This window comes from Python bivittatus, unplaced genomic scaffold (genome assembly GCF_059951505.1).
Source record: "Python bivittatus isolate LINGU-HERP-01145 unplaced genomic scaffold, Pbiv_v1 ctg000330_np1212, whole genome shotgun sequence".
NCBI classification, from domain to species: domain Eukaryota; kingdom Metazoa; phylum Chordata; class Lepidosauria; order Squamata; family Pythonidae; genus Python; species Python bivittatus.
Genome location: NW_028277058.1, coordinates 8996303 through 9021305, shown reverse-complemented (window position 1 = coordinate 9021305; position 25003 = coordinate 8996303). Strand labels below are relative to the sequence as shown.

Sequence of the window (25003 nt, the reverse complement as noted above, 5' to 3'; positions counted from 1 at the left end):
TTATCTCTTTTGCTTTCATTTCCAATTAAGATGTTTTCATTCAGGACAAGGGAGATCTCTGTCAGGCTGAATTTGCAGTGGGGAGCTGTATGAACTCAGGAAAAGATGCAGTTGCTCTAAAGCAGTGTTTCTCAAACTTGGCAACCTTAAGATGTGCGGACTTCAACTCCCAGAATTCAAAGCTGGAGGGAGGAAATTGCAATGGAGGGGAAGAGATGCAGGGCTGTAAGATAGCACAGGGAAGAAATTGTGAGTCATGGTATTGCAAAATTTGAAAACCCCTGGTTGCCTGAGAACTGCAGCATGCACAGCATGGATTGTAGGGAGAAAAACAATGTTTGGAACACCACTAAAACAAAATGTATAAATGAGAGTCTTGGCCACAATGTCTCTGGAACCATCAGCATAATCTACTAATCAGATACTCCACTATTAAAAACAACCATATGTCAATTAAAGACTGTGCCTCCCAAACATATCTCTCCGCCACAACATACACAGTACAAAATGACTCTGTGTGAGCCAAATGCATTAGTCCCAGGGACACATTATTCCTTGTACAGCAGATCCCTGGAAATTCCTAAACAAGAGCTGAAATCACCATATGTCCACCCCAAGCTTCATATTAGGGCACAAGGGAATAATCAGGTGCTTATCAGCCTGACCTGGATATCAAATGGTGCAATTTATTTCCTGGCTAGGACAATCATTACTGTATTACACATGCCTTCCTTAAATTATTACATCTACTGGGAATTTATTTTCATTCAAGAGAGGTGTGAGCAGTAGAGGGCTACAACACAATAATAAATATAAGGTTAAAAAAATATGTATCCTGCTAGTACTTGGATTATTCATGAGTGGCTGCCCTCTTTTCTCTGGAGCTCCTGAATTCTGTCCCACCACCATCTCTTCTGTTTGTAAGTCATCTCATAAGCACCTTAAACCCTACATGGTTTTTTTTTTTTTCATTTTAGTCTCAACATCCAGAGATCTCAGACATGTTTTGTATGGCATGCGAATTTGCAAGGAAGACCTTCAGCTCATCATTCCTCTGCCCAAGTGACCCAGTAGCTGAGCACTGAAACCATCAGTAGGCTGAAGCTTCCAGTTGCCACAATAGTCTTGAGTTCACCCCTCAGCACCAATAGTCCTTCTCTCTTCCTTCTTGAAAACAAAAGCAAAGCAAAAGCAAAAATCTTTTCAGCAAGCTTTCTGAAGAGCATTAATTCTCACATGTACTTGGAATAAACATTAGCTTAAACAGGCAGGCTGTCCAGGGAAACCACACATACCAACAAATAGGATTAACTTGCTTTCATCTGCTCTGAAGGAGAGAAGAGGACAGTGAACTAAATTTAAAAGAATAGTGAAAAAAACAGGCATTTAAAAGATTTTGCAGTGCTTTATCACTGGCTGTGGTGAGCAACGGGTGAGCACTGTGGATATTGAGCACAAGGGGTGCAGTAATATCAACGGGCGACAGAGCATTTGGTCTTTCCTTATAAAGGAATTCCTCAAAGGGAATTCAAGTCCTGGTGATACCGTTTCCCTGGCAAGTATATGGAGGTGCCATAGCTTTCTCCAGGAGGTTTTTTGGCTGATCAATCTAGCCTACAATTCTGGGATCTCCTGCTAGTTTCCCATCGAAGTACTAGCCAGGTCCAACTGTACATAGTTTCTAGTACTTATAGTACTATAGTATACTTCATATACTGCTCAAAGAAGGTTAGTAAAAAATAAACATTTCTGGTTCATTTCCCATCCCCACCCTAACACAGCAGAAGAAATAATAGATCTCAGACTGTCTCTGACTAGCAGCAGAGCAGAAAAAGACTTTCTTCTTCAATTGACCTGAGAAATAAAGAGACCAGGCCCAGAAAGGCAAGGTTGACAAGTCTTCAAATTTTCCATGGAATAACTATTTTTGTAAGAAAGAATGTATTGCCTTGTTCTTTCTGCTCAGATTTAGGGAAGCTTGAAGTGGTTTTTCTCTTGAACTATTCAATAAATCAACCTAGCTTCTTGTTCCAGGATTACTATGCAGATCATATTAATGACCGCGAGCCTTTACTCAAACTCAGCATGATTATAGCATTTTAAAAAGTGGTAGGGATCTGCAGAATATAGCTGGATTAACTTTTTATTCTTTTTTTTAAAAGTTTTACCAATGCTTTTTCATTTATCTTTGTAATAATATTTTTTCGTTTCTTAGTCTCACTATTGGAGAGCCAGTTTGGTGTAGCGGTTAAGGCATCAGGCTAGAAACTGGGAGACTGTGAGTTCTAGTCCTCCCTTAGGCACAAAGCCAGCTGGGTGACCTTGGGCCAGTCACTCCCTCTCAGCCCTAGGAAGCAGGCAATGGCAAACCACTTCTGAAATCTTGCCAAGAAAACTGCAGGGACTTGTCCACACAATTGCCAGGATCAACAATGACTCAAAGGCGCCAAAAAAAAAAAAAAAAAAGTTTTGACTATTACAGTACAATCATTTATTTCTGTGTCCAGTAGATGGAGGTAATATGTTAGAGAAACTCCTTTCAGGCAAGTGACATATTATGATTTTTTTCCCCCTATTGCTATGATTTCTCTTTAACCACATTCCAGTAAGTGTATAACAAGCTAGTCAATGAAAGAAAAGCTGTGGACTGTGGTTATTATTTCCCATGGTTTGTTGTAGCTATTACGATGATGTTAGTGCTCTTGATGTAGAGCAAGGTAAAAATCTATTCATTAAAAGAAAGGGAAAACAATGTTTAGCATGTCACAAAACATGCGATTATTTTTTTTCAGCTGTCATTACATCATTTATTCTACCTCCTAAGGGAGAAAATCCTCTCCTTCCCTCTTTCCTTTCACAATTCTGTTCTCTCCTCTCAAAATTTTATGCTATCTGTTTCTATACCATGGGCAACGGTACAGAGAAATTTCTCCAAGAGACATACGCAGTCTCTTAGAATTAATTTGTTTTCAAGCTATCGTCTTTTAACACTTCATGGAGCACAAGTAGAAATGTAGTTTTAGGAACAAAAAGAAGTGCACAGAGAATTGAAGGTAGGGGGTACTGCTAGGAAATCTGAACTCCATGTTTTTTAACATTCATTCTGATGTTCTTTGGAAATGCATGGTAAGGTAGACTTCAATCCATTGGTTAGTTATTTTATTATGAAATGATTATAAATTAGTTTGGGATTTGTACTGAAAATGAAAAGTGGTAAATCATTTTAAAATGTAAATAAATAAACCAGAAACGAGCAGCATGGTAGCCATAAATGAGCACGCAGATACCTGGGAATACAAGCAACCATTTCTTTTCTCATAAATGGGCCTTTGATGACCTGCCATGATTCTTTTTTTATTATTATTAATTTTTATTGAATAATTTTTTTACAGAATAAAAACAATACAAATTTAAAGAGGAAAAAGGAAAGTAAAGAAAATGATAAGTTAATAAGAAATAAATAAAAGAAAAGAGACAGAAAAGAAAGAGAAAAAAGAAAAAAAGATATAAAGAAGCAGCAGTTATAAATGCATTTATATTTTATCCTCTCTCTCTAAAGTTGTATCATGGCTCGTCAAACCTATAATTCACAACTTCATTTTTATCTGTTTTCAGCAAAAAGTCCATAAAGGGTTTCCAGTCACTGACAAATGTAGATATTGTCTTTTCCCTAATCAAACAAGTCAATTTTGCCATCTCTGCAAATTCTATCATCTTAACCAACCATTCTTCCGCTGTATTTCAGAGTCTTTCCATATGACCTACCATGATTCTGTCCATTTTGTCAATAAGGAAGTCAGCCCTTCAGTGACAGCAATCACCTCAACATGGTCTTAGAATTCTAAATATGCCCAAAAACTCAAAATGGAGGACTGCTCCTGAAGTAAATAATAGTTTACAGAGCTCCTGCTTTGCCAAAAGAGAAATTAAATTGATTTCTGCAACTCCAGAGATCTTGATTTAATGTGAATGTATGTCAGATGTATACTTTTTCTGTTGTAACCCATTTCCATGCATGTCTGAGGCCAACTGTGTAAAGGAACAAAACTATCCCTCCAAACCCCTTTGAACTTGATCTCTGCTTCCAAAATATTGAATAATCAACTGTCTGCTATTTCTTTTAAGTGGGAAAATGGCAGGATTAAGCCTGCATTTTGAGAATTCCCTGGGATTAAAGGAATATATATTTTAGCATTTTGAAACGTGCTTCTCTTTCTCTTTTATAGCTGCAAACCTTTTTTCAGACATTTTTGAGGGCCACTTCTCCTCAGCAGGCTTTGGATGACATGAAAGAGGCAATAAGCAAACTCTTGTTGATAACTGAGGTTTTCAGTGAAGCAGCATTACCTCAGCCACAAACTACTAGCCAGTAAGTGGATGAATATAAACAACTTTCCAAGAAATACTCTTTGGTTTACCCAGAAGCAATTCCAAGTAAGGGAATTGGTGGGATAGAATGACAAGAAGTCAGCAGAGTAGCTAATAATATCTTATATTATTTGTAAAAATGTTCTTTTGCTCAGGCAATCTGCACAATACCCGTGAGATGAAAAATGTGTCTATGAAATAAATAAGGAAGGAAATAGATTCAGTTTTTGTCTTGTCCCTGCCTATTTCTTTGTCCCATCTGAACCTACTTACTGGATGCCAAGTGCAGTCCTCACCTAAAAAAATTATGCACACCTATTCGAAAAGAAAGACAAGATGCCAGTATAACAAGCAAACAAAGTTGGTTTAATATCCAAGACTGAAAGCACATTCCACAGCTTGACTGGTATGCCAATCAAAGACCTTTCTATAATCAGGGAAGTACATATTGACTTCTTTTTGGTATTCTTTAGCTTTCTCAATTATCCAGCATGCATCAAGAATAAAGTCTCTTGTTCCTTGGCCTTTCTGAAAACCATCTTCAACATATTTTGCTGGCATGTGAAATTAAGGAAATTGTATGATAGTTTCCACATTCTGTTAAGTCTCCTTTTTTGGGTATTGGAATGTAAATTGACCTCTTCCAATCTGTTGGCCATTGTGTTGTTCTCCAAATTTGCTGGCATAGCTTGGTTAGAATCTTGACTGATTCTTTTTCTGTTGCTTGCCATATTTCAATGGATATTCCATCAGCTCCTGTAGCCTTCTGACATGGTAACAACCAGAGTGCTGATCTAACTTCATCTTCTAGTACTTCGATTCTTTTAAGTAGGCAATATCTTGTAGGATATCTTGGATGTTGTCATCTTTACTATACAGAATTTCAGTGTACTCCTTCCATCTTTATCTGATCTTGGAACCTCCTTCTGAGTTAGATCTTTTAGAAGACTTTTCTTTGTTTTCCATGCCTGTTTCCATCTTCAGTGTCTTTACAGTTGTTGTTGTAATACTACTTATTGTCTTTTCTAACAGCTGTCTGAAATTAAGTTCCTTCCTGTGATCATTGTCTTTCTTGGCTTTGACTTCTCTTGTCACTTTCCACCATTTGGTCTGGCATCCAATTTGATTTTGCCTGTTTCTTGATCTTTGGCACTCTCTTTTCACATTCATCCTTAACAACTTTTTTGATTTCATTCCACAGTTCTTCTGGTTCCCAGTCAATGAGGACTTCAAAGCAATTCCTGATGTTCTCCTTGAAAATGGTGCATTTGGCCTAAGATCATATCACAGAAAATGATGGGCTTTGTCCTTCAAGTTTAGCTTGACTTGGAACTTGCACAATACCAGTTTGTAATTTGTTCCACAATCAGTTCCTAGCCATGTCTTTGTTGTTATGACTATGCTCCTTGTACCAGTAATATAGTCAAATTGGCTTCTGTGTATTCCACCTGGTGATCTCTATGTAGGCATTAATTTGGTTGTTTGAAGACCATGTTAGCCATGAAGAAATTATTGGATTGGCAGAAACAGATAAGTCATTCTCCTGCTTCATTTCTGTTTCTTAGGCCATAGAATCCAATTATGTTTTCTCCTCACTATTTTCAATTTTGGCATTCCATCCATAAGCAGAATATCTTGCTTGCATGTTCTGTCAATTTCAGATTGAACTTGACCATAAAACTTGCCAACCTCCCTTTCCTCTATATCAATTATCACTTGGATAATTCTCAAATTAAATGTTTGTCAGCAATGTCTAATTGATTCATTGATTGCTTTGTATCCAAGTACTGTCTTGGCTGTATCTTCCCTAGCTATAGAAGCAATGCTCTTTCTTCTCTGTTTTGTTTGTTTGTTTGTTTGTTTGTCCAGAGTAGTAAACAGTATGATCTTCTGACTGAAAATACCAATTCTGGTCCATTTCAGTTTGCCAGTACCTAAGATGTAATGTGACTTTGATTCATTCCATCATTCACTGTGTTCTTATGTTCCATGTTCCCACTGTAAATCTGTCTTTGCCACTTTGGATTTTATTTTCCTGCATGGCAAAACCAGCAAGTAGACATCTGGAAGGCTTTAATCTCACTGGGTCATAAACATTATTAATACTCCAAAAGATCCTTAGCTCTCCCTTAGTAGCATGTTGAGTGCCATCCAACTTGAAGTGTTCATCATCTGGTATTATATCATCAATCACTTTATATTGTCTAGCCATGTGGTTTTCTTGGTAAACTACAGGAGTTGTTTATCATTACCTTCTCCCATACATTATGAAATGTTGCCTTGGCCATTGTTGCTAAAGTTAACATCTGACTTAAGCATCTTCCTATATCATTGCTGTCCAACCTAAGTGCCTGCTTGCTTTAGGGATGACCTTCACACCTAGAGTATCCCTGCTAGGAGTACATATTCTTGGCATACACTCCCGATGTTCTTTGTTCATCCCTTCCAGGAAGACCCCCTCCCCACCCCCACATACACTGATGAGGCAGCATAGCAGGACTTGAGGGGGTTCTGAAATATACATGATACCTTTTAAAATTTGGGTATTAGGTTGATTTGAAAAATGGAATCAGTTAATTTATTTCAGTTCTCTTATTTCAGATGCAGTTCTTGCTTTCAGATGTTAACTTTTGATATTGGATTTAGACACACTTTTTATCCTATCGTTCTTGAGGTAAGCATTTGCATACTACAATTGTCATGAGTAACTAACAAGTGGGAGTGGCCTATGTGATTAAGTGAAAGGGTTTTGGAAAGAGACAGGAAAATTCCTATGCTGGGAATGTATTTTCTGCTCACACATGTGTTTTCTCCTTCTTCTGTTCCGATAAACATTTCCAGATGGAGCTATGCATCTGTAGATGTTGTCATCTATTGATTGGTTAAATGTTTTAATCAGTTAATATGTATCCTAGGTACATGAATATTTTGACTTTCAAGCTGATGAAGATTCATTTTCAGAGGACCAAACTGTTAAAGAAATCCTTCTAAGAGATACATTCAGGATTCTCTTATCGAATCAATCTTCTTCCTCTACTTTCTTTGAAGCTATGCAAAATGTATACCGATCAGCAAGAATTAAGGTAAGGCTTAAGGTATGGCAATATTCTGCAAACAAAAATGTTTTTGCGGTATTAAAACTGCAGCTTATAATTGCCAGTGGCTTTTGCTGTTATCAGCCATAGTATCATTCTAGATCACCTGACAGATTTCAGATGGATTGATTTGGAGAAAATTTGCAAAGAATTGCATGTCTGAATGTGAGAAGGACTACTCTATTACTAATATCTTCTTTTTGTCATGTTAGTTGTATATATGCAGTATATGTGGATTTTTGTTAAAAAAAAAATGGAAAACGAAATAATCATACAATTTCTCCTCTGGATATGAATGCTACAGTCCAAAGGGAGACAACTCTGGGAATTCTTCTTCAGCCATTTCCACCCCAGGAACAGAATGACCAAGCAGTAGCTGCAGAGGGCTAGCAATCTGGTTCAGGACATGCTTAGTTTAGTGGCTTGCTGTTTTCTTATCTCAACCAAGATTCTCCTATTGTCTATTCACAGGATGAGCATCTCCAGGAGAACTCTGATTATTGCCTAACATTAGAAGAATTAAATCCATTGATCAGTTTTGTGAAAGGGATTCAGAATCTAGGGCAGTTTGAACTGGTATGTGACATTTGTGGTTTTATTTTTCAATAAGTGTTTTTCCCAAATGTGAATATTTTTCCATATATATTTGATTACTATGATGTTTGTTCACCATACTGGGATGAGAGAAGACAGAGGAAAAATCTTTTCTTTGTAATTTGATAGAATATATGGAAATTAGTTAGTTCATACACACCTTTCTTATTGTTCCCAATTGCTTTTTCTTTCAGCTTTTCCCTTCTGCTGTTCCTAAAATCCATTTTTTGCTGCATGATCTTTATCATATGGTGAACCCAGGAAAAAAGTTTAACTCAATCCTAGCTGTTCATTGGTTCCTTTCAAATTTACGTAAACAGTTCCAAGGAATTAGCAATATAGCACCTGCAAACCTTCCAAAAGGGTAAGATAATATTTTAATTATATTTGTTTGTTTACAACTTTATCACATGATAGCTTGAAACTATTAATAGCTAAAAGAGATTGTTAGAGGATGCTTTTGATTAATCATCCTGATATTAATTGTTCACAAATTAACACTACATCAAAATGTTCATTATGATCCATGTTTGGACTTATTATTTTCAATAACCTCAAGTATATGGTGTCAAATAGTCTATGTATCTTAATCTGTAATAAATAAGTCATGCTAAACTTTACTTGTTCCAGCTTTCCCCAAGTCTGTGATGTTGGGCAAAAACAAGGGGAGAATCAAAAAAAAAAAAAAAGGAGGGTGAGCTGATTAAGGCCCATTTTTCAAAAAATGGAAGAGGAATTAACCAAAAAAAAAATCAAATATATTAGATTGTTGTATTATACTCCTGCAATTTGTACAGAATCTTTGATAAACACCCTCTTAACTCTATATCTCTCAGAAAATCTTAAGATTATGGTATCAGTCCAATGTCAAAGAGTTCAGAAAACTACATCATCCCCAACTAATCAATATAACGTAAATTTGTTTCTGGTTTTATGAATTTTAAACACCTCGAAATAAAATTGATTTTAACAAAGATGATCCCAAACTGGCTACATTTAAAGGTATTCTACATGTTTGTACATATATTATTGTAATAGATGGCTTCTGAGTATGAACTGAAAGTTGCACTCCTAAATTCCCTGTGGTTGTTACAGAAATAAAACTGAAAGAAATTGCATTTGGCCAGTTGTCTGAATAAAAAGTTATCCAAAGCTGGGGAGGAAATCATCCATATAAAAGAAACAAGTAGCTTCAATAGATTTAATTACTTTGCTATTGTAATTAAAAACTAATACCTGTAATTATTGTCTTCTGTCTTCTCATATTTTGGTTTTTTAACTGTTTGATTTATTCTTTATATACGAGAATCCTTGGGATATATGGCAGTATATAATGCTATAAATGCAATAAATAAAAAAATGAATTAAAATGTTGATGACTAATTGTTCAGAGGCATTTGACAATTTAGTACAAAAAATAGGTATAGGATTAACAAATCCAGAAAGATAGATATATTCTACAGTAAAAAATTGTCTTTTTTTGACTAAATGGTTTGTAACCATCTTGTATCACTAATATGAAGCTTAGTCAGAACATCATAGTTATATATTTTCCTTTCCTATATTTTAAATCATGTATTTCATCAACTTCAATAGATGGCCCATAGGAACCTCATATAAGTTAACATTTTTGATAATATGAACAGTTTATAAGTATAGGTCACTTACAGAAATCAATATGTCCAGATTCTCTGGTTGTGTAAATTGCTCTCTTGATGTTAGTCACTTTGCTCTATTTCCTTTCTTTTTTTTCTTTCTGCAGTTAGTTAACTCCAGTATAGATTGTAGCATCTTCCTTCTTTGTTCTTCCAGCACAACGAATTAGTAACATGTAATAATTTTTACATTTTTCCACAGGCAAAACAATTCAAAAAACAAACCTTGGATGACAGCTACATGGTCAAATCATGGGTGAGAATTAAGAAGTACAATTATCATGGCAAAATAAGTATAAGGAAGACTGGACATAATTCACCAGGCATTGATATGACATGCCATCCATTCACATCACCTGGTTTTATAGTTCTTACATAATCCTCATTGAAATGAATAGGGATTGTTAAAGTGATATCTCTTAGGAAATATAATTAATTTAAATGCATTAATTGCATATGAAGTATAGTTTCATAAAGTATGGGTAAGATAAAACCCCAATAAATGTAATAATATTTATTCCCATTCTCTCAGGTAAGTATACAAAGGCTCAGCAAAACTTGACTAATCTTGCTTGAACTTGAAAGCAAAGCTAGGTTAGGCCTGGCTAAAGCCTCCATGGAATCTGATGGTCTAGACCAAACAGTGAAGTTAAAAAACATCCTGGAAGAAAGCAGGAGCAAAAAATTCCATATTGTTATGTGGATTTTGTCTGTGAAGTCTGACTTGAAGAAATAAATATAGCTTAAGAGTTCGATGTATAAAATTGTAGCTACAATCAATTTTCTGTTGCAAAAATTATAACTATTTGGGAATCCTTAGATACATCCAATTAAAAAATCCAGTATTTGCACTAAAGAAAAAGAAAACATGGTGCTCAAAGTGAGACTGGAGACATTAAGTGTCTCCTATTAAAAATATTTGAGAATGAAGGTGTAAACTGCAATCAAGTTCATAAAAGTATACTTACATGAGAATTAATCACTTTTTCTTAAGTGCAGTAGAGGGTACAAAATATTATTACATATCTAGAATCAACTACTGGATTAAGGATAAAGAGTTTATATAGAAACAGTTTATTTTATGTATTATTATTAGCCCATATCAGTCTCCCGCAGGATGAAGGGCTCTTCTTTGAAGTTTATGGACTGTAATCTACCACACTGACCAGTGCAGGTTGGTAGGTAGATATTTTTTGACTAGAAAAGGAAAAAGAATTTAAAAAGGGGGTAAAAGAATAGAATATACATGAAAAAAACAAAGGATTTACAAGTATCATAAAAATTAAAATTCTTCAGTATTCCATTATTGATTTTAAGTAACTGAGTGTATTTTATCATTTAAAAAAACTGAAAATCATTATTAAACTTTAAACTGAATATAAATATCAGAAACCGCAGTCATTACAGTACAAGTCATAAAATGAAATTGTAAACTACAATAAATTCTGTCCACACTATTAGAAGTCTATTCTAATTTTTAAAATCCTATAAAACTGAAATGTTAAAGCTTTATGTAAAAAGAGAAATCCACATTTTGAATGTGGTAGACATCCATGTATCTTAAATTGGTCTCCAAACTGAACTAGATCTATGTCAGATTTACTTTTAAGATATAAAGTTATTTTGGACATTGAAACAGCTTTCCACACCTTAGTAAGCCTTTCTTCCATAGAAGGGATCAAATGTCCTTTCCAGAAGGACATGTAAAGTATCATCACAGCAAATAGCATGTACAAAGCTTATTCAGTGATAATTGAATTATCTTTCCCCATAAATATTATTGGAATGAATTCCATTAAGAGCAAGTTCAATTTTCTTTATTAATTGCTTTGTTAACCTTGCCTTTGTATTAATATGAAGAATTACCAAAATAATTCTGCAGAAAAAAAAATACATTGCTGGAGGTGGGATATTCTTGTAACTGGGTTGTGTTTGAATTTCATATTATTAAGACTTCCTTTTGTTACTTAACCTGTAGGATTTCTTATTCAGAAAAAGAGAACATTAAACTAAGGGTATCTTCCCCAGTCAAGGAAAAAGATAAAGGTAACATTGTTTATATTTTTTCTACTGGATTTAATGTTGTTTGCCACTAAATTAAATATGTTCAGAATCCAAATATAAATCCAACTGGATCAATGGCTGTTTTGTATAGAAAATATTCCATATGTATCAACTCACAATAAAAAAAAAAAACTTTGATATTTCTCTGTGAAGTGGAAGTCAAATGGACTAGGTACAGTGGAACCTCGGTTTACGAACTTAATTTGTTCCGTGACTCTGGTCGCACCCTGAATTGGTCGCAACCCGAAGCAAATTTCCCCATAAGGTTCAATGTAATTACCATTAATCTGTTCTGGCGTGGAGGACAGGGAGGCGGCTATTGCTTGGAGGGAGAATCCCCCTCCCTACAACCACATGTCAGGGGCAGAAAAATGGCCGCGGACCACGTGTCAGGGGCGGAAAATGGCCGCGGACAATGTGTCAGGGGCAGAAAAATGGCCGCGGACCATGTCACGGGAGGGAAAATGGCCACGTATCCTGTTCGTACCCCGAGGCGGAGTTCACAAACCGAAGTAAAATTTTGCAGCCGGAGCTGCTCGTAACCCAAAAAGTTCGTTAATAGAAGCGTTCGTAACCCGAGGTTCCACTGTATTTCATATGTTGAGTGAATACATAAAACGGCTTAGCTGGATTTACAGTGATTCTCCTATGGCTACTTGATTGCACAAGCTGGTCCTTACATAGCTCCCCTGCTAAAGGCACTGATCATTATAGGATTTGCTTTGATCATTAATGTAACTATTATCAGGAATTTTTTATATAGTTCTCTATCAACACTACTTCACCTTCTTTATGGTCAGCTGAAGCTAGACAAAAAGAATGATAATTTATTGAAAACAAATGGCATTTATCAAAGGCTACACGTTGGTACCAATGCAAATCTGATAGATAGATAGATAGATAGATAGATAGATAGATAGATAGATAGATAGATAGATAGATAGATAAAGTTTTATTCCTATTTTTGGATCTTCCCTGACATCTTTCTCAAATGCAGATATATACAGTGGATGAATGACAAACCATCCTAACTTTGTGTTTGTATATTTTCTAGAACTGCACATTTTAAATCTGGCTAAAGAAATGCATTGCAGTCATGGTAAGAGAGAAAGCTGAATCATCAACATATTATTTTTTAAAAAATAATCCATTTAAAGAGTTACTATACACAACCTCAAAAAAGCTTATCATGGAGCTGTTCATGTTATGGAGCTTTTTTAATATCTAAAAAAAATCCATTAAATTTTGTACGGTTTATTTTAAGTGCCTTACAGAAGGAACTGTGTAATTGAATGCTATTAGAAATATGCAGCTGAGCCACTGATTTAATGTACATAAGCATTTTTTTTTAAATGGTTGCTCTTTTTTCCCTATAAAACAGATAAAGAGACACTACCTCATATCAGGCAGATCATCACCAGCCCACCTTTGGACTTAAATCCTAATTTTGACCCCAGGATCAAAGAATACTGCTCTGAAGTGCCTTTTGATCTTTTGACAATCAAGATTAGAGTAGAACCCATGAATTGTCAAGGTGAAGCTCACTTGGATGAGAGAAAAGGACCAAGGTAATTGGAATGGTGGGTGGTTATTCTTGGGATGTACAACACAAATCCTTAAATTCTGCTTTACCAGAAAAATTTCAGCATGTTATCATTTAAAATGCCACTACTAATTAGTAGTTGCAAGCTTTGGAAGACCAGTTTTCCTATATCAGTGCTGGTTATGACAGCCTACAAAATTTCTACGAGAACCTATTGATGTATAGTGCCCTTTTAAGAGACTATCTTGCATCTTCTTCATTTACTTGGCTGTAATGTGAACATGTACATCATGAACGTTCATAAGAGAAAGTGGAGCAACCATCTGTATCCCTATGCATATCTAAACTCTGTACAGGCAGTTCTGTATTTATAACCATGAAATGAGCAGGACCCAGATTCCTGTATTTGGGTACAGAGCCTTTCAAAACATATTTGTAGCCCTTGTGCAGTTTGCTGTGTGATGCATAGATTAGACTTGTGCAAAGCTTCAACAAAGGTTCATGCAAAGCAGCCCTTTGACAGTGCTTCACAAGCAGCACAACCTGTTCCTCCCCTGCTAAAGCACAGCCATTGCACTCTTTCACTTCTTCCTTCCAAGGCCTCATCCAACAAGTCCATTCAATGAAAAAGGCTTCTACACCTGCATTGTCTCTGCGGTAAACTGCTATCCTCAATCCCTAAGGAGTGCTCTGTGAAAGGAAGATAAACACCTAGCATTAAACAACAAGGAACTGTTTTCTTTATTGTCTCATTTGCCAAATTTGTTTGAGATGCAGAAGCATTAACTCTTTGCACCATATATCCTATTGACTGCTAAGGGCATGAAGAATAGAGTTCCTCTCTTCATTTTTTCTTCTTTTTTTGCCTCTGCAATGTTTTCTTCTACATGGAAGACTTAGACTCTCCCATTCTGCCTACAGTACTTTCTGCAGAAAGGATATCATACTTACTTCTCCTTTCCCCCACCATTGGGACAGAAAGTTTAGAGGCACAGGGTTTCTGTTAGGGCAAGTAATTGATGGAAGTGGAAGTCCAACTGATCCTGAGTACAGCTTTTGTCTACTATAGTTAGATAAAATGGTGGAGCACCCAAACATGAATGTTATGAGCACACTGGAACAATAAATAGAAGGAGAGGGTACAGATTATAGTTCTATTCAGATATTTTGTCTGAATAGATAGTTGAATATTATTAAGAGGGACAGAGTCATGCATGCTTGCTCTGCCCAAAACATGTTTCAGTTTCTCCATGCTTAGCAAGGAAGTCTGCAATTGAGAACCCTGATAAAGCACAGATTCCAACTGTTTGGAAGTTTCTACTCCTTCAACTGGATGCAAGTAGAAGAACTGTGCAGCTATCACAAGTCTATGACAGAGCGATGGAGATCTGTACAGGACTTGGAGGGTGCTTCTGATATGCATCTCTCTTCCTGCACTTCATATACCTTGCTTTTTCCAATGAGCACATGGAGCTTGGCATGGTAATTACTGTATGCGTTAAGACATTTGGAAATATCAGTAAGAACAGAAAGGTAACAGAAAGTTAATACTGTATATCATCCCAAAGAGTTTGTTATTTCCTTTATAGATGTAAAATAAACTTTTTTTTAACTTAATATGATATGTATAAAATGAACTGATTATTTATTTCACTAATGTTTTATTGTTCTTGCATTCTCCTTCTATTCTAACAGCTCTGCACATTACCCACTTGGATTAGGTATAAACAGAGTAATTATTCTGATAACAGACAAGTCTCATTCACTCCATGAGATTGTGAGCATCTACAAAATCATCATTTTTCGTGAAGACCGTCCAAGCTTGCCATTATTTGATGACTTCATGCTGTGTGGTTTTGTACAGGTACTTTCTAAATACAGTTAGCAAACAAATGTTTTATCCGTGCACCATGTCATTTATTCATCAACAGTGAAGGAAATCAATTGTTCTGTGGGTGTTCAATACCTCCTCTATTATGTTTTTACTTGCCTCTGTTAGTTTAGTCAGTCCAGACTTTCTACTCTTGCAGGATCTTGTGGAGGTGACTGTTTGCTCGAAGGGTTCATGGATTCCTAGTGGAGTACATGCTTTGCAGTTAGAATGTCCTTGGTTCAAATCATGGTATCTGAAAAGTAGAAGGGAAAATCCAGGAAGTCATTACAGGACTAGGTATATCAATAGTTTAACTCTGAACAAGAATAGTTTTTAATCTTCCTTAACTCCCACGAATTTGACCCCTTAGCAAATTACAAAAAAGTATTCCTAGCTATTTGCATTGTATAAGTGATCTTTAGGTTGAAAGGATGATTTTGCAGTTGAATTGTTGAAAAGATGACTTTACTTTATTCTTTATAAATGTTTATGTTAAGGAAGGTGTTTTAGGATGAAAGCTACTAAATAAGAATGTGTGGGTGGATTGAACCAATAGGATCAGTACAGACCAGAATGGAGACTGGTCCTACCTGCTTGGCAACTGATTAGCTCCCAGGCTTTATTGCCTATGGCAGCCCTAAGCAACCTATTCCATGTTACTGATGCATGCCAGAGCTAGGCCTCCTTCGCTGGGTTCTCCATTCACTGCTAGGATTGGCCACACACATGACCTAAGGAGACGGGCTTGCCTTTGAACACCGGTCAAGTAACTTTAACTGTGCCACTATTTCTATGTCCCACATGGAATTTGGGGGTTGCATTTCTTCAAAGTGAAGCTCCCATGTCACAGTGTAAACTAGTTTGAAAAAGAAGAATTCCCAAAAGAACGTGTGATATGGGCTTTCTGTTTGAAGGGTGGGTGGGGAGTTAAAAAGAAAAATCCACAGGGCAAGTCTCAGCATTTGGGGTCACCTGTGCTAGCTCCCCAGCCGGTATTTTCTGTTAATGCAAAATCCTTTCAAAGACCAGCTGACCCATTTATAACATATTCAAAGGTGGATTTTATTTTATTTTTTTAATTTCAAATAGGAATTTGCAAAGGCAATCTGTATTTTTAAAAAAAATCTTCATAGACTGAATTTTGTGGCGAGAGTATTTTCTTTTTCTCCTTTGTACTGGAGTACATTACTGCTGCTGGCTGAGTTTGCCTGTGCCAGAGATCAGAGACGTCCATGTTTTTTTTTTCTTTTTAGTAACCAGACACCTGTTCTAGGAGCCAAAGGATAAACAGAGCAAACGGCCAGAGATCTTCTTTAGACACTTGATTAGGCACAACTGGACTCGTGCATTGGAAAGAAAAGGTCAAAGACAGTGGTGTGGTCTTTCTCACAGTGGGGTTTCAGTTGAAAGTCCAATCCTGAGACTCTTTTCTTTCATGTCTAATCCTGTTAGGATATTCAAGTTTCAGTGCAAGCTGATATCATGATGAAGGTTACAATACAAAGAGAGAACTGGGTATGTTGTTTCCAGACTGCCAATAATTCTCATGTGTTTGAATAACCCTGGATTAAATTCAAGGCTACTCAGTAAAGTAGTGTGCAATCCCAAAGCTGTGCAACTCCTAAAAGTACAAAACTATTGTTATTTCACTTATTCAATAGTGGCTGTAATATCTTCATTAAAAGCAAATTAGTCAGGGATAAAGGCGTGAGCCATGATGGCATCTTAAGAAGCTAAAATTTCCATTGTTTGCATTATAGCATAGAATAAGAGTACTTTTCCTGTTAATGAAGAGGTTATGGATTTAGGTTTGATTGATGTTAGATTGATTGTATTTAAAATTCACCTTCTAGCCTCAATAAGAAAGAAAAGATGCAATTATAACTTAGGTTCAATACCTGTAGAATCATATTCCAAATAACATAACATGCAATACTAGAATAAACAGGTTTAATAGACTTGTCACTTCAGATCCCTTAGGTATGAGAAAAATGAAATTATTTTCAACACATTACTCTCAAATAACTAACAGTTATCCTGAATTGTGTGACACCCATAAAATAAAGTTAAGCAATAATAAGTTTCATTTCAGATTGTTTTTCTGTAGCAGAGTAACAAAATAGTCTGTAGGTCAAGGAAAATCAGAAACCCAAGATTCTTTACCACAACATGAAAAGCAATATACCATTATATGGAATTTAAATATAAAGTGGAAAATACATTTTAGGAAAATGTATTGAAGATGTTAAATCGTCAGCAATGTAATTCCGTTTCTAGAAAATATGTAGCTTTACAACAGTGGTGTAATGTTTAATTGATTAACTGAACAAAGCAATGCACTGAAGATTTTCACTCCTTCTACCTCATCAGGCATTATTTTATTGTCCCATAATTTGTTTCTCTATTCTCCCTTTGAAATTGACATAATTTCTCTTATTGATTCAAGCTGGAAGTAGGAGAATGCAATGAGGCCATGGCTCTGTCTGTGGAAAAGGAAAAGGTTGGCTCAGCCGATTAAAAGCACCAGGAATTCACAAAAAGCACTTCTGATCATGTTACAGACAAATCTGTCATAGCCTTGATCTAGGCGGCCTGAGCCTGCCCCTCAGAAATATTAATTTGATTTGTCTGGAGATTTATGAAAAAGATGAACAATTAATTAATTGCAGTTAATTCTATTATCCAACAAGATTTTTTCATTGAGTGACAGTCTATATGACAGAACTAAGATGAAGAACCTAACATGGAACGAACTTGAACAGTCACCCATGCCCTTATCCCCTCGAGGCTGGATTATTGAAATGCATTGTGCATGGTGCTGCCTTTGAAGACTACCAGAAGTTGCAATTGGTACAAAATGTATCATTCCCTTCACTGGTGTGTGAGAAGTGCTGGAATGCCAGTGTTACTCCTCAGAAGGCTTCTGAGTACAATTCAGTGTGCTAGTTATCAGTTATAAAGTCCTGCATGCATGATATCTAGATACTTTCAGGACTGCTCCTTCAAATACAACTGATCTGTCCAGTACATGTGCCCAAATTAGGGATGCTGAGAGATTGCCTTCTGTATGAAATTTGAGAAGGAGGGTCTAGGAAACCTTCATTTTTCTGAATATACTCCCTTCTTATGGATTAGTCTATCTCCAGAGACTCATATGGCCCCTTCTCAAATGGTCTTCCAGTGGACGTTCAAATGGAACTGTTCTGAAACACAATTTATTCATTTATTTGATTGATTGATTGACTGATTGATTGATATCCAGCCAGCTAGGGAATGCTCATTGGATTGATCTCCAGTCAGGTCCAGCAGGGCATTTTCAGTTATTGGGTATCTTTCACTAGCTTGGTAATAAGGTGGCTTTCCCAAAGAAAATAAGACAATCAGTGGCACATTTTTTTCAAGACGACATCATTATATTAAGGGATTTGAAATGAAGAAAGCAACAAAAGAAAGCAAATAAGGCAGAGATAGGGCATCACTAGTTTTTATTAGGCTGTGTTAATTGCCTCTTCAAAACTATTCCTTTCAGTCAAATGGTGCTGCTTATTTTACAGATGCTCTTGTGGGTTAAACAAATAGACCAAGCGAAGCAATATCCTATCTCCAAAGAGCAGACATAAATCCAATAGAATAGCACAAAATCTATTTAATGAAATGTGCAAATTGCATTGGTAGAGAAATATCCAGGATTAAATAATTAATCTGAAGTGATCAGGAAACTTTTCTTTTTTTTTCCTCATTCATTCTTTCAAACATTGTTATTTATATAGACAGCTTATTTTTTTCAATTTATCCTTGTAAATTTTTACTGGTTTTGCTGTAATCATCTCCTAGTGCTTTAAGACTTCAGCTACATCAGAGGTTTTAATGAATCACAAATGAATGAAATGACATCAGCCAGTTATTTTCATTAAGGTGTAGAAGACTGAGAAAAGATTAACTCTGTGTGCCATTTAGCCCATTTAAATTCTCCTTAAGCCTCTTCCCTACTTTTAGTATGTCTTTTAGCTTTTGCTATTTTTTTTTAAATAGAGATCAGGTGCTCATAATTAGGTATGATCTCACTCTGCATTATCCAAATGATGTCAGGGAAGTTGCTTGTAGGCTACAGTTCAAATATTTTTCATAAATACCCTGCCCTAATTTTCCTGAACACCTCACTTCCTTTAGTAAATGTACTAATGACCGTTCTACAGCACCTAATGAGTCTCAGGGAAGTAGAAATAATGTGGTCTTTGAGCTGACTGTTTTATTTCTTATGGTGCTTCCTAAATTTTCAGTATCTGCTTCTCTATTCCTGGAAAAAAGGAGCTCAAAAGGCACAAAAACAATAAATATAAAGTAGGCAGGAAAAAAAAATGTTTAAATGGCAGTTGAGGTGAGGAATCATTGCTTGTTATCTTTGGTAGATTGTTATGGATATGAAAGTGTGGGCATTTGTAGTTAATCTTGCAATGATGAAAAACAAAAAGGGCAGCACACTGATGATAAATAAATAAAGGAAATAAAACTTTACTTCAAGTACCTTGGATGCCAGATAACCATTCATGGTAACACCAAGCACAAAACAGATAGAACCAAAATGTTCTCCACTGAACCTCCGCAAGTGAAAAATTATGTCACATCATACTTGCTGGAGTTGATGGGAATCAAAGTGCCACAATGCCTAAAGACTCTCTGATCTTGACTTTGTAGAATGAGACATGGGAATAGCAAAATAATTTATAAGCTATTTATACTACATGGAAAAGAGCTCTGCATTACACTGGTTGAAACTATAGTAACAGGGATAGAACAATGCTTTAACCTTGATTGAGCTCATCATGTGAACGATGGCCTTGCCAGCTATGGCCATGTATGCAAAGACAGCATGGCAGGGCACATAATTTTCAGACACTTGCATTTACATACAGTATATTGGTTAGGGCTACCATGACTTTAGTTTTCCCAAAATCTTTGCTATCATCTACTGGTTGTCAAGATTCTTGCAGCCCAGATGTAGTAACCCTAACATTAGTCATATTTTAATGTACCATTACCATATACATTGCCAGAGGTGTCAAAAGCACACCAGGCCAGCGAGGAAGGTACAACATCCCTACTGGTACTTAAATTAGAGGAGGAAGTGTAAAGAAGAGACTTTAATTAAATCCACAAAATGTGTCCTCCCCATTTTAGCCCAAACATGGTCCCCTAAAGCAGTGTTTCTTAACCTTGGCAACTTTAAGACGTGTGGACTTCAAGACTGCTGGCTGAGGAATTCTGGGAGTTGAAGTCCACACATCTTAAATTTGCCAAGGTTAAGAAACACTGCCCTAGTGCCTTCTAAAAATTAAAAATCTAAGCAGATGTAACAAAAGATAATTTTTCTTCTGCCCTTCTAATCTGAGCATTTAATTCATTCCTTCATACATAGTTCATTGCTGTAGGGATCATCCTAGCTGGTCTACTATTAGATCCATATTTTCAGTAAACAATGGCATTAGATCATATATGAAGAAGAAATATTTTATCCAAGTATTTCAAATTATAAATTTTTCCTAGGTCACCACCTCTTTACTTAAGCCAAAACATTGTGTTATTTGCAGCATTAAAGAACAGTGACAAGTATGCTGTTTTTCATGACGTTAAAGCTAAATGATATTTGGAGAATAAGTGGATTACTTCAAGATAAACCACTGTTTACAGTATATCAGTTAAAAGACATCACCCTGGACTTTTGATGAAATGTTGGGTGATGTTCACATAAAATATAAGTCTAGAAAACGTGGGCCTATTATGTGCAATATTATGCGTGTATTTCTTTAAGATTTTTAAAAAGCTTTGTGTTTGCAAGAAAAAGTGACACTTGATCATTCGTATGAGTATTAATTTCATTCATCCAGCCCAGCATAGCTTGTCCCTTCTCTCCTGAAATGAAGACTATCTGTTAATTAGAACATGCAGTCACTGAAACCTTTTGAGCTTCTCCCAAGTCATCACTCTTGAACTCAGCAGACAATGTGAAGTAGCTCATTCCACTTCCCCCTTGACAATACACCCAATAAAGGTGAAAGAGGATCCGTCACCATACAAAGTTCCTAAGTGTTAACAGATCATGAAAATTGGCAACAACTGTTTTGCTGAGTAGAGTCATCTGCAAGCCAAGGGTGGATAATATCCCAGTGATGAGCATTTGGCGTTTGAGCTGTTGGCGTGGTCACATTTGCCTTTCATGTCACTTGGGCCTCTTGAGCGAAATTCAGGAGAGATGAAAGCTAATGCAGCTGCCTTTGTTAATCAGTATTGCCCAGCCCTTCAGACAGAAGGACAAGGCAGATACACCCTGAGATACACAATGCATTTTGATTAACAGTGAAAACTAGTAAAGTTACCCTCTAAGCCTGTCTGGTCCATCAGTCCTAGAAATGTAATTCAGATGATTATCTGTGTGCCCATTAAAGCTTGTAACCCATTCCTTGGCTGTTTGAAGTTCGCTTGCTTAAACTTGCTAATAGGAACAATAGCAGGATTAGGTCAGGGTCATGAAATAAGAGAACAGAGAAAAATGGGGAGGGGGGAGAGAGAGATATGACAGTAGAATAATAGAAAACTTCCTACTGGCAAGTAACTGGAATGATGAAAGGAAAAGATTTTACTGTTTAAAAGGTGGTAATTTAAAGGGCAAAGTGCACAATATGTAAAGATCATACTATATAGCATCACTTCCAGACTGCTTTACATTGCTTTACGTTTAGCCTGCTCTAAATCTGGACCACTGCAAATGGGGAAGAAGTAACCCAATCCTGCCCCTCAAATTCCTTTGTTTGTAAAAATGCTGAAAGTCATGACAAGCATGTCCTTCCTTGGTGTTAAATAATATGAATAAATATTAGTATGGCATTATACACCAGTTTCAGTGGGAGAGAAAAATGTAATGAACTATTTTGAACTCCATCAAATGATTTATTTGGGCTTTTCATATGTTTTACCAAAAATAATAATAAAAAAGAAATCCTAAATGTGTTCCTTTGCGATTCATCTGAAATAAATGAGGATTTAATGAAGTGTCTTCAGGACTGGAACATTTGTTTCCATCACCCTGGGAAGTCTGCTGAACATGTTTCATTCAGTACAGAGACTATTTCAAATGAACCTGAAGAACTATAGGAAGGTAAGTTATGCTCAGAATGCTGTATAACAGCAGGGAACACTTTAAAATGAATTAGAAATAAAATGGATGTAGTACTACCATACCACCTGGATCAAGTCAACAGCAATGCTTTCATTTTTCATGTTTTACTTTAGATATCATGAGCTTTTGTAACGCAGAAATTGTATTCAACTGGGATGGCAAGGAACTACCATAAGATTAAGAGACTGGCTTCACAAATTGTACTAAAACTTGGTCTTCTAACTTGGGCTTGTTGAGTAAAGTTGGTTCACACATAAACTGAGTGTACTTTGCAAACCAAAATGACTGGGTTCACAGAAAATAATAATCAAGGCCAAACAAACCAGATTATGATGATCAAAATATGCAAATCAACCTGTATGTGTATGTGGGAGCCTTCTCCTAGTCTTTTCTTAGACTATGGTTCCAAAAATTCCTAGGCTTGTCATCAGGTTAGAAAGACTGAAGGGATGGGACAAAAATTTTTAAAGTACACATTAAACAAAACTTATAAATGTTGGTCCTAAATCAAAGAAGACTATATTTACCACATTAACTATGTGTAAAGACTACTATTCTACAATATATTATTGCAATCAACTAGTTACCAGTTTAAACTATATACATTAGAAAAAGATGTAGCTAAAGAAAAGAATTAGGGAAGATTGGCCTCATTTTATACTGTATGAACATGCAAGCAGCCATTGATAAACCTAGGTTAGCTTCTCTGAGACGGTTAAAATCCAGTTAGATATTCGTATGTACAGTAACTTCCAACTAATATTAAAATAACTGAAATGAGCTCCTGCTTGATTTTGTGCAAGGACTGGTGAAGATGAATGCTTTAAAACCAAGATTTAAACTCACCAACAATGTATTTTATAGATTAGGGAAGACTTGAATGTGAAAATATTTTGGCAATCCCTCCATTTTTGTCATTCAGGGGCAATTATTATTACAATAAGGTTTGTTCTATGATAACTATAAATGTTCTTCATAGTAATACTTTTTTGTGGGGGGTTGTGGGACATAAGTAAAATAAACCAACTTCTGCACAAAATTTATTGTAGCATGGAAGTGAATAAATTGCATTCAAAAATAATTTTTCTTTGAGTAATGCATGTAATAGTTGTCCCTATAACTTATTTTTCCTTTGCCTATATATTTATCACTGGATGGGACTCATTTGTATGCTTTTAAGTTATATTATGCCATCCTTTTAAGATATGTTGAGAGGATAAGGTTTTGGGGGGATGTTAGTTTTGACCTGCTGTTGGTGGAGGGCACCTTTATTATCGCACTGTTTTTGCCTCTTTTTTCTATTGTTTTTAATGCACTGGGTAGGGTTTTGCAAGCTGCTCAGAGCCAGTGTAGAATGGTACAGGATAGAAATCTTAGTAAATAAATAAATACCCAGTAGAGGATCCATTGCAATGAACCTGGGTATTGGAATGCTTTGGCAAAATTTTTAAAAAATAGATGATGCATTTGTTCTGCATTAATATATAAGCAATTTAAAATATACCATGCAAATTGAGTAACTGGCACAAGCGACAAGATCCAGGTAACCAATAAATCTTCTGATTTCTCTGAATAAAGTTTCAGCAGTTGGTTACTCTATTCTGTTTCAGCTTCTACTGTAAAATTCTCCAGCCTGTGGTCTCCCAGAGTCTGGCAGGAAACGATGGGGGCTGACAAAGAAAGATGGTCTATATCCTGTAATCCCTTTACCCCATTTTTCTGCTTCCTATCATATCCTTGTGCCATAAATTCAGTGGATAAAGTATATATGCACTGAAACACATACTGTATGCCCAAGGTCCAGTAATGATGCATGTATATCTTATAGTTGGTTCGTTGCATCAACAGAGCATTCCCTGATGTTTGAGGAAACTTGTGCTTTGCAACACAGTAGAAGCCACCAGAGTCTGAAATGTTACTACAAGCAGCGTTCCACCACTATGATTCACCATACCTTAAATATGTTGTTTTACATGAGGATTTAAAAGGATTCCACTCTAAATCCTATGATACCCAAATTAGTGTTTAGATAAATACTAGCCAGACCAAAGTCTTGCTACTGCTGTCCTTGGGGGTGGTATAGATGTGTATGGAATGAATGTTGCATGATCACATGGCCTTTCCTCTATTTTTTTAAGAGTCTAGCATTACAATACGCATCCTGGGGTTTTAAAAAGATAATGAAAAACAGAAAAGATCCTTTGTGCATCTTGTATGTTTTAAACGCACCCCTTTGTCTATTTCTGGGTATAATCTGGCAATTTTCCCTATATATCTTCCATTTTTATAAAGTACACACATTTATCAGACTGGATAGTTGTCCCTAGAAGCAGACTATTAAATGGGATGGAGTACCCTAATCTGCTAATTTTGTGGTTGTTGATTGTTCTTTCTCCCAAAGGAGCCCTAAAGTATGTGCACTAGTATATGCAGCTCTTGACATTTATCTGTGCAGTTCGTTGCAAACCTGATTTGTTTTTCTATTAAAAACAAATGTATTTGCTATTGACAAAATGGTGAGATGACCTGAATCTAATCACTAGTGTTTGCAACAGACCATAATGCAGCCATCCCCATTCTGGGCATGCCATAGATGTGTGGATTTCAGCTCCAGAACTTCCCGGGCAGCATTACCAT

The 25003-nt window shown here is 36.1% G+C and overlaps 1 protein-coding gene across 2 annotated transcripts in view; it reads left to right on the top strand.

Moving 5' to 3' along the window:
* Positions 1-25003, top strand: part of CPED1 (cadherin like and PC-esterase domain containing 1) — a 96636-nt gene that overhangs the window by 45473 nt on the left and 26160 nt on the right. For both annotated transcript variants that reach the window (XM_088141685.1, XM_088141686.1), the window contains exons 8-17: positions 4227-4369; positions 6970-7042; positions 7284-7451; positions 7935-8039; positions 8252-8421; positions 9915-9968; positions 11691-11758; positions 12831-12875; positions 13158-13344; positions 15015-15183. In XM_088141685.1, the coding sequence (XP_087997811.1) occupies positions 4227-4369; positions 6970-7042; positions 7284-7451; positions 7935-8039; positions 8252-8421; positions 9915-9968; positions 11691-11758; positions 12831-12875; positions 13158-13344; positions 15015-15183 (1182 nt within the window). The remainder of the gene's footprint in view (positions 1-4226; positions 4370-6969; positions 7043-7283; positions 7452-7934; positions 8040-8251; positions 8422-9914; positions 9969-11690; positions 11759-12830; positions 12876-13157; positions 13345-15014; positions 15184-25003) is intronic.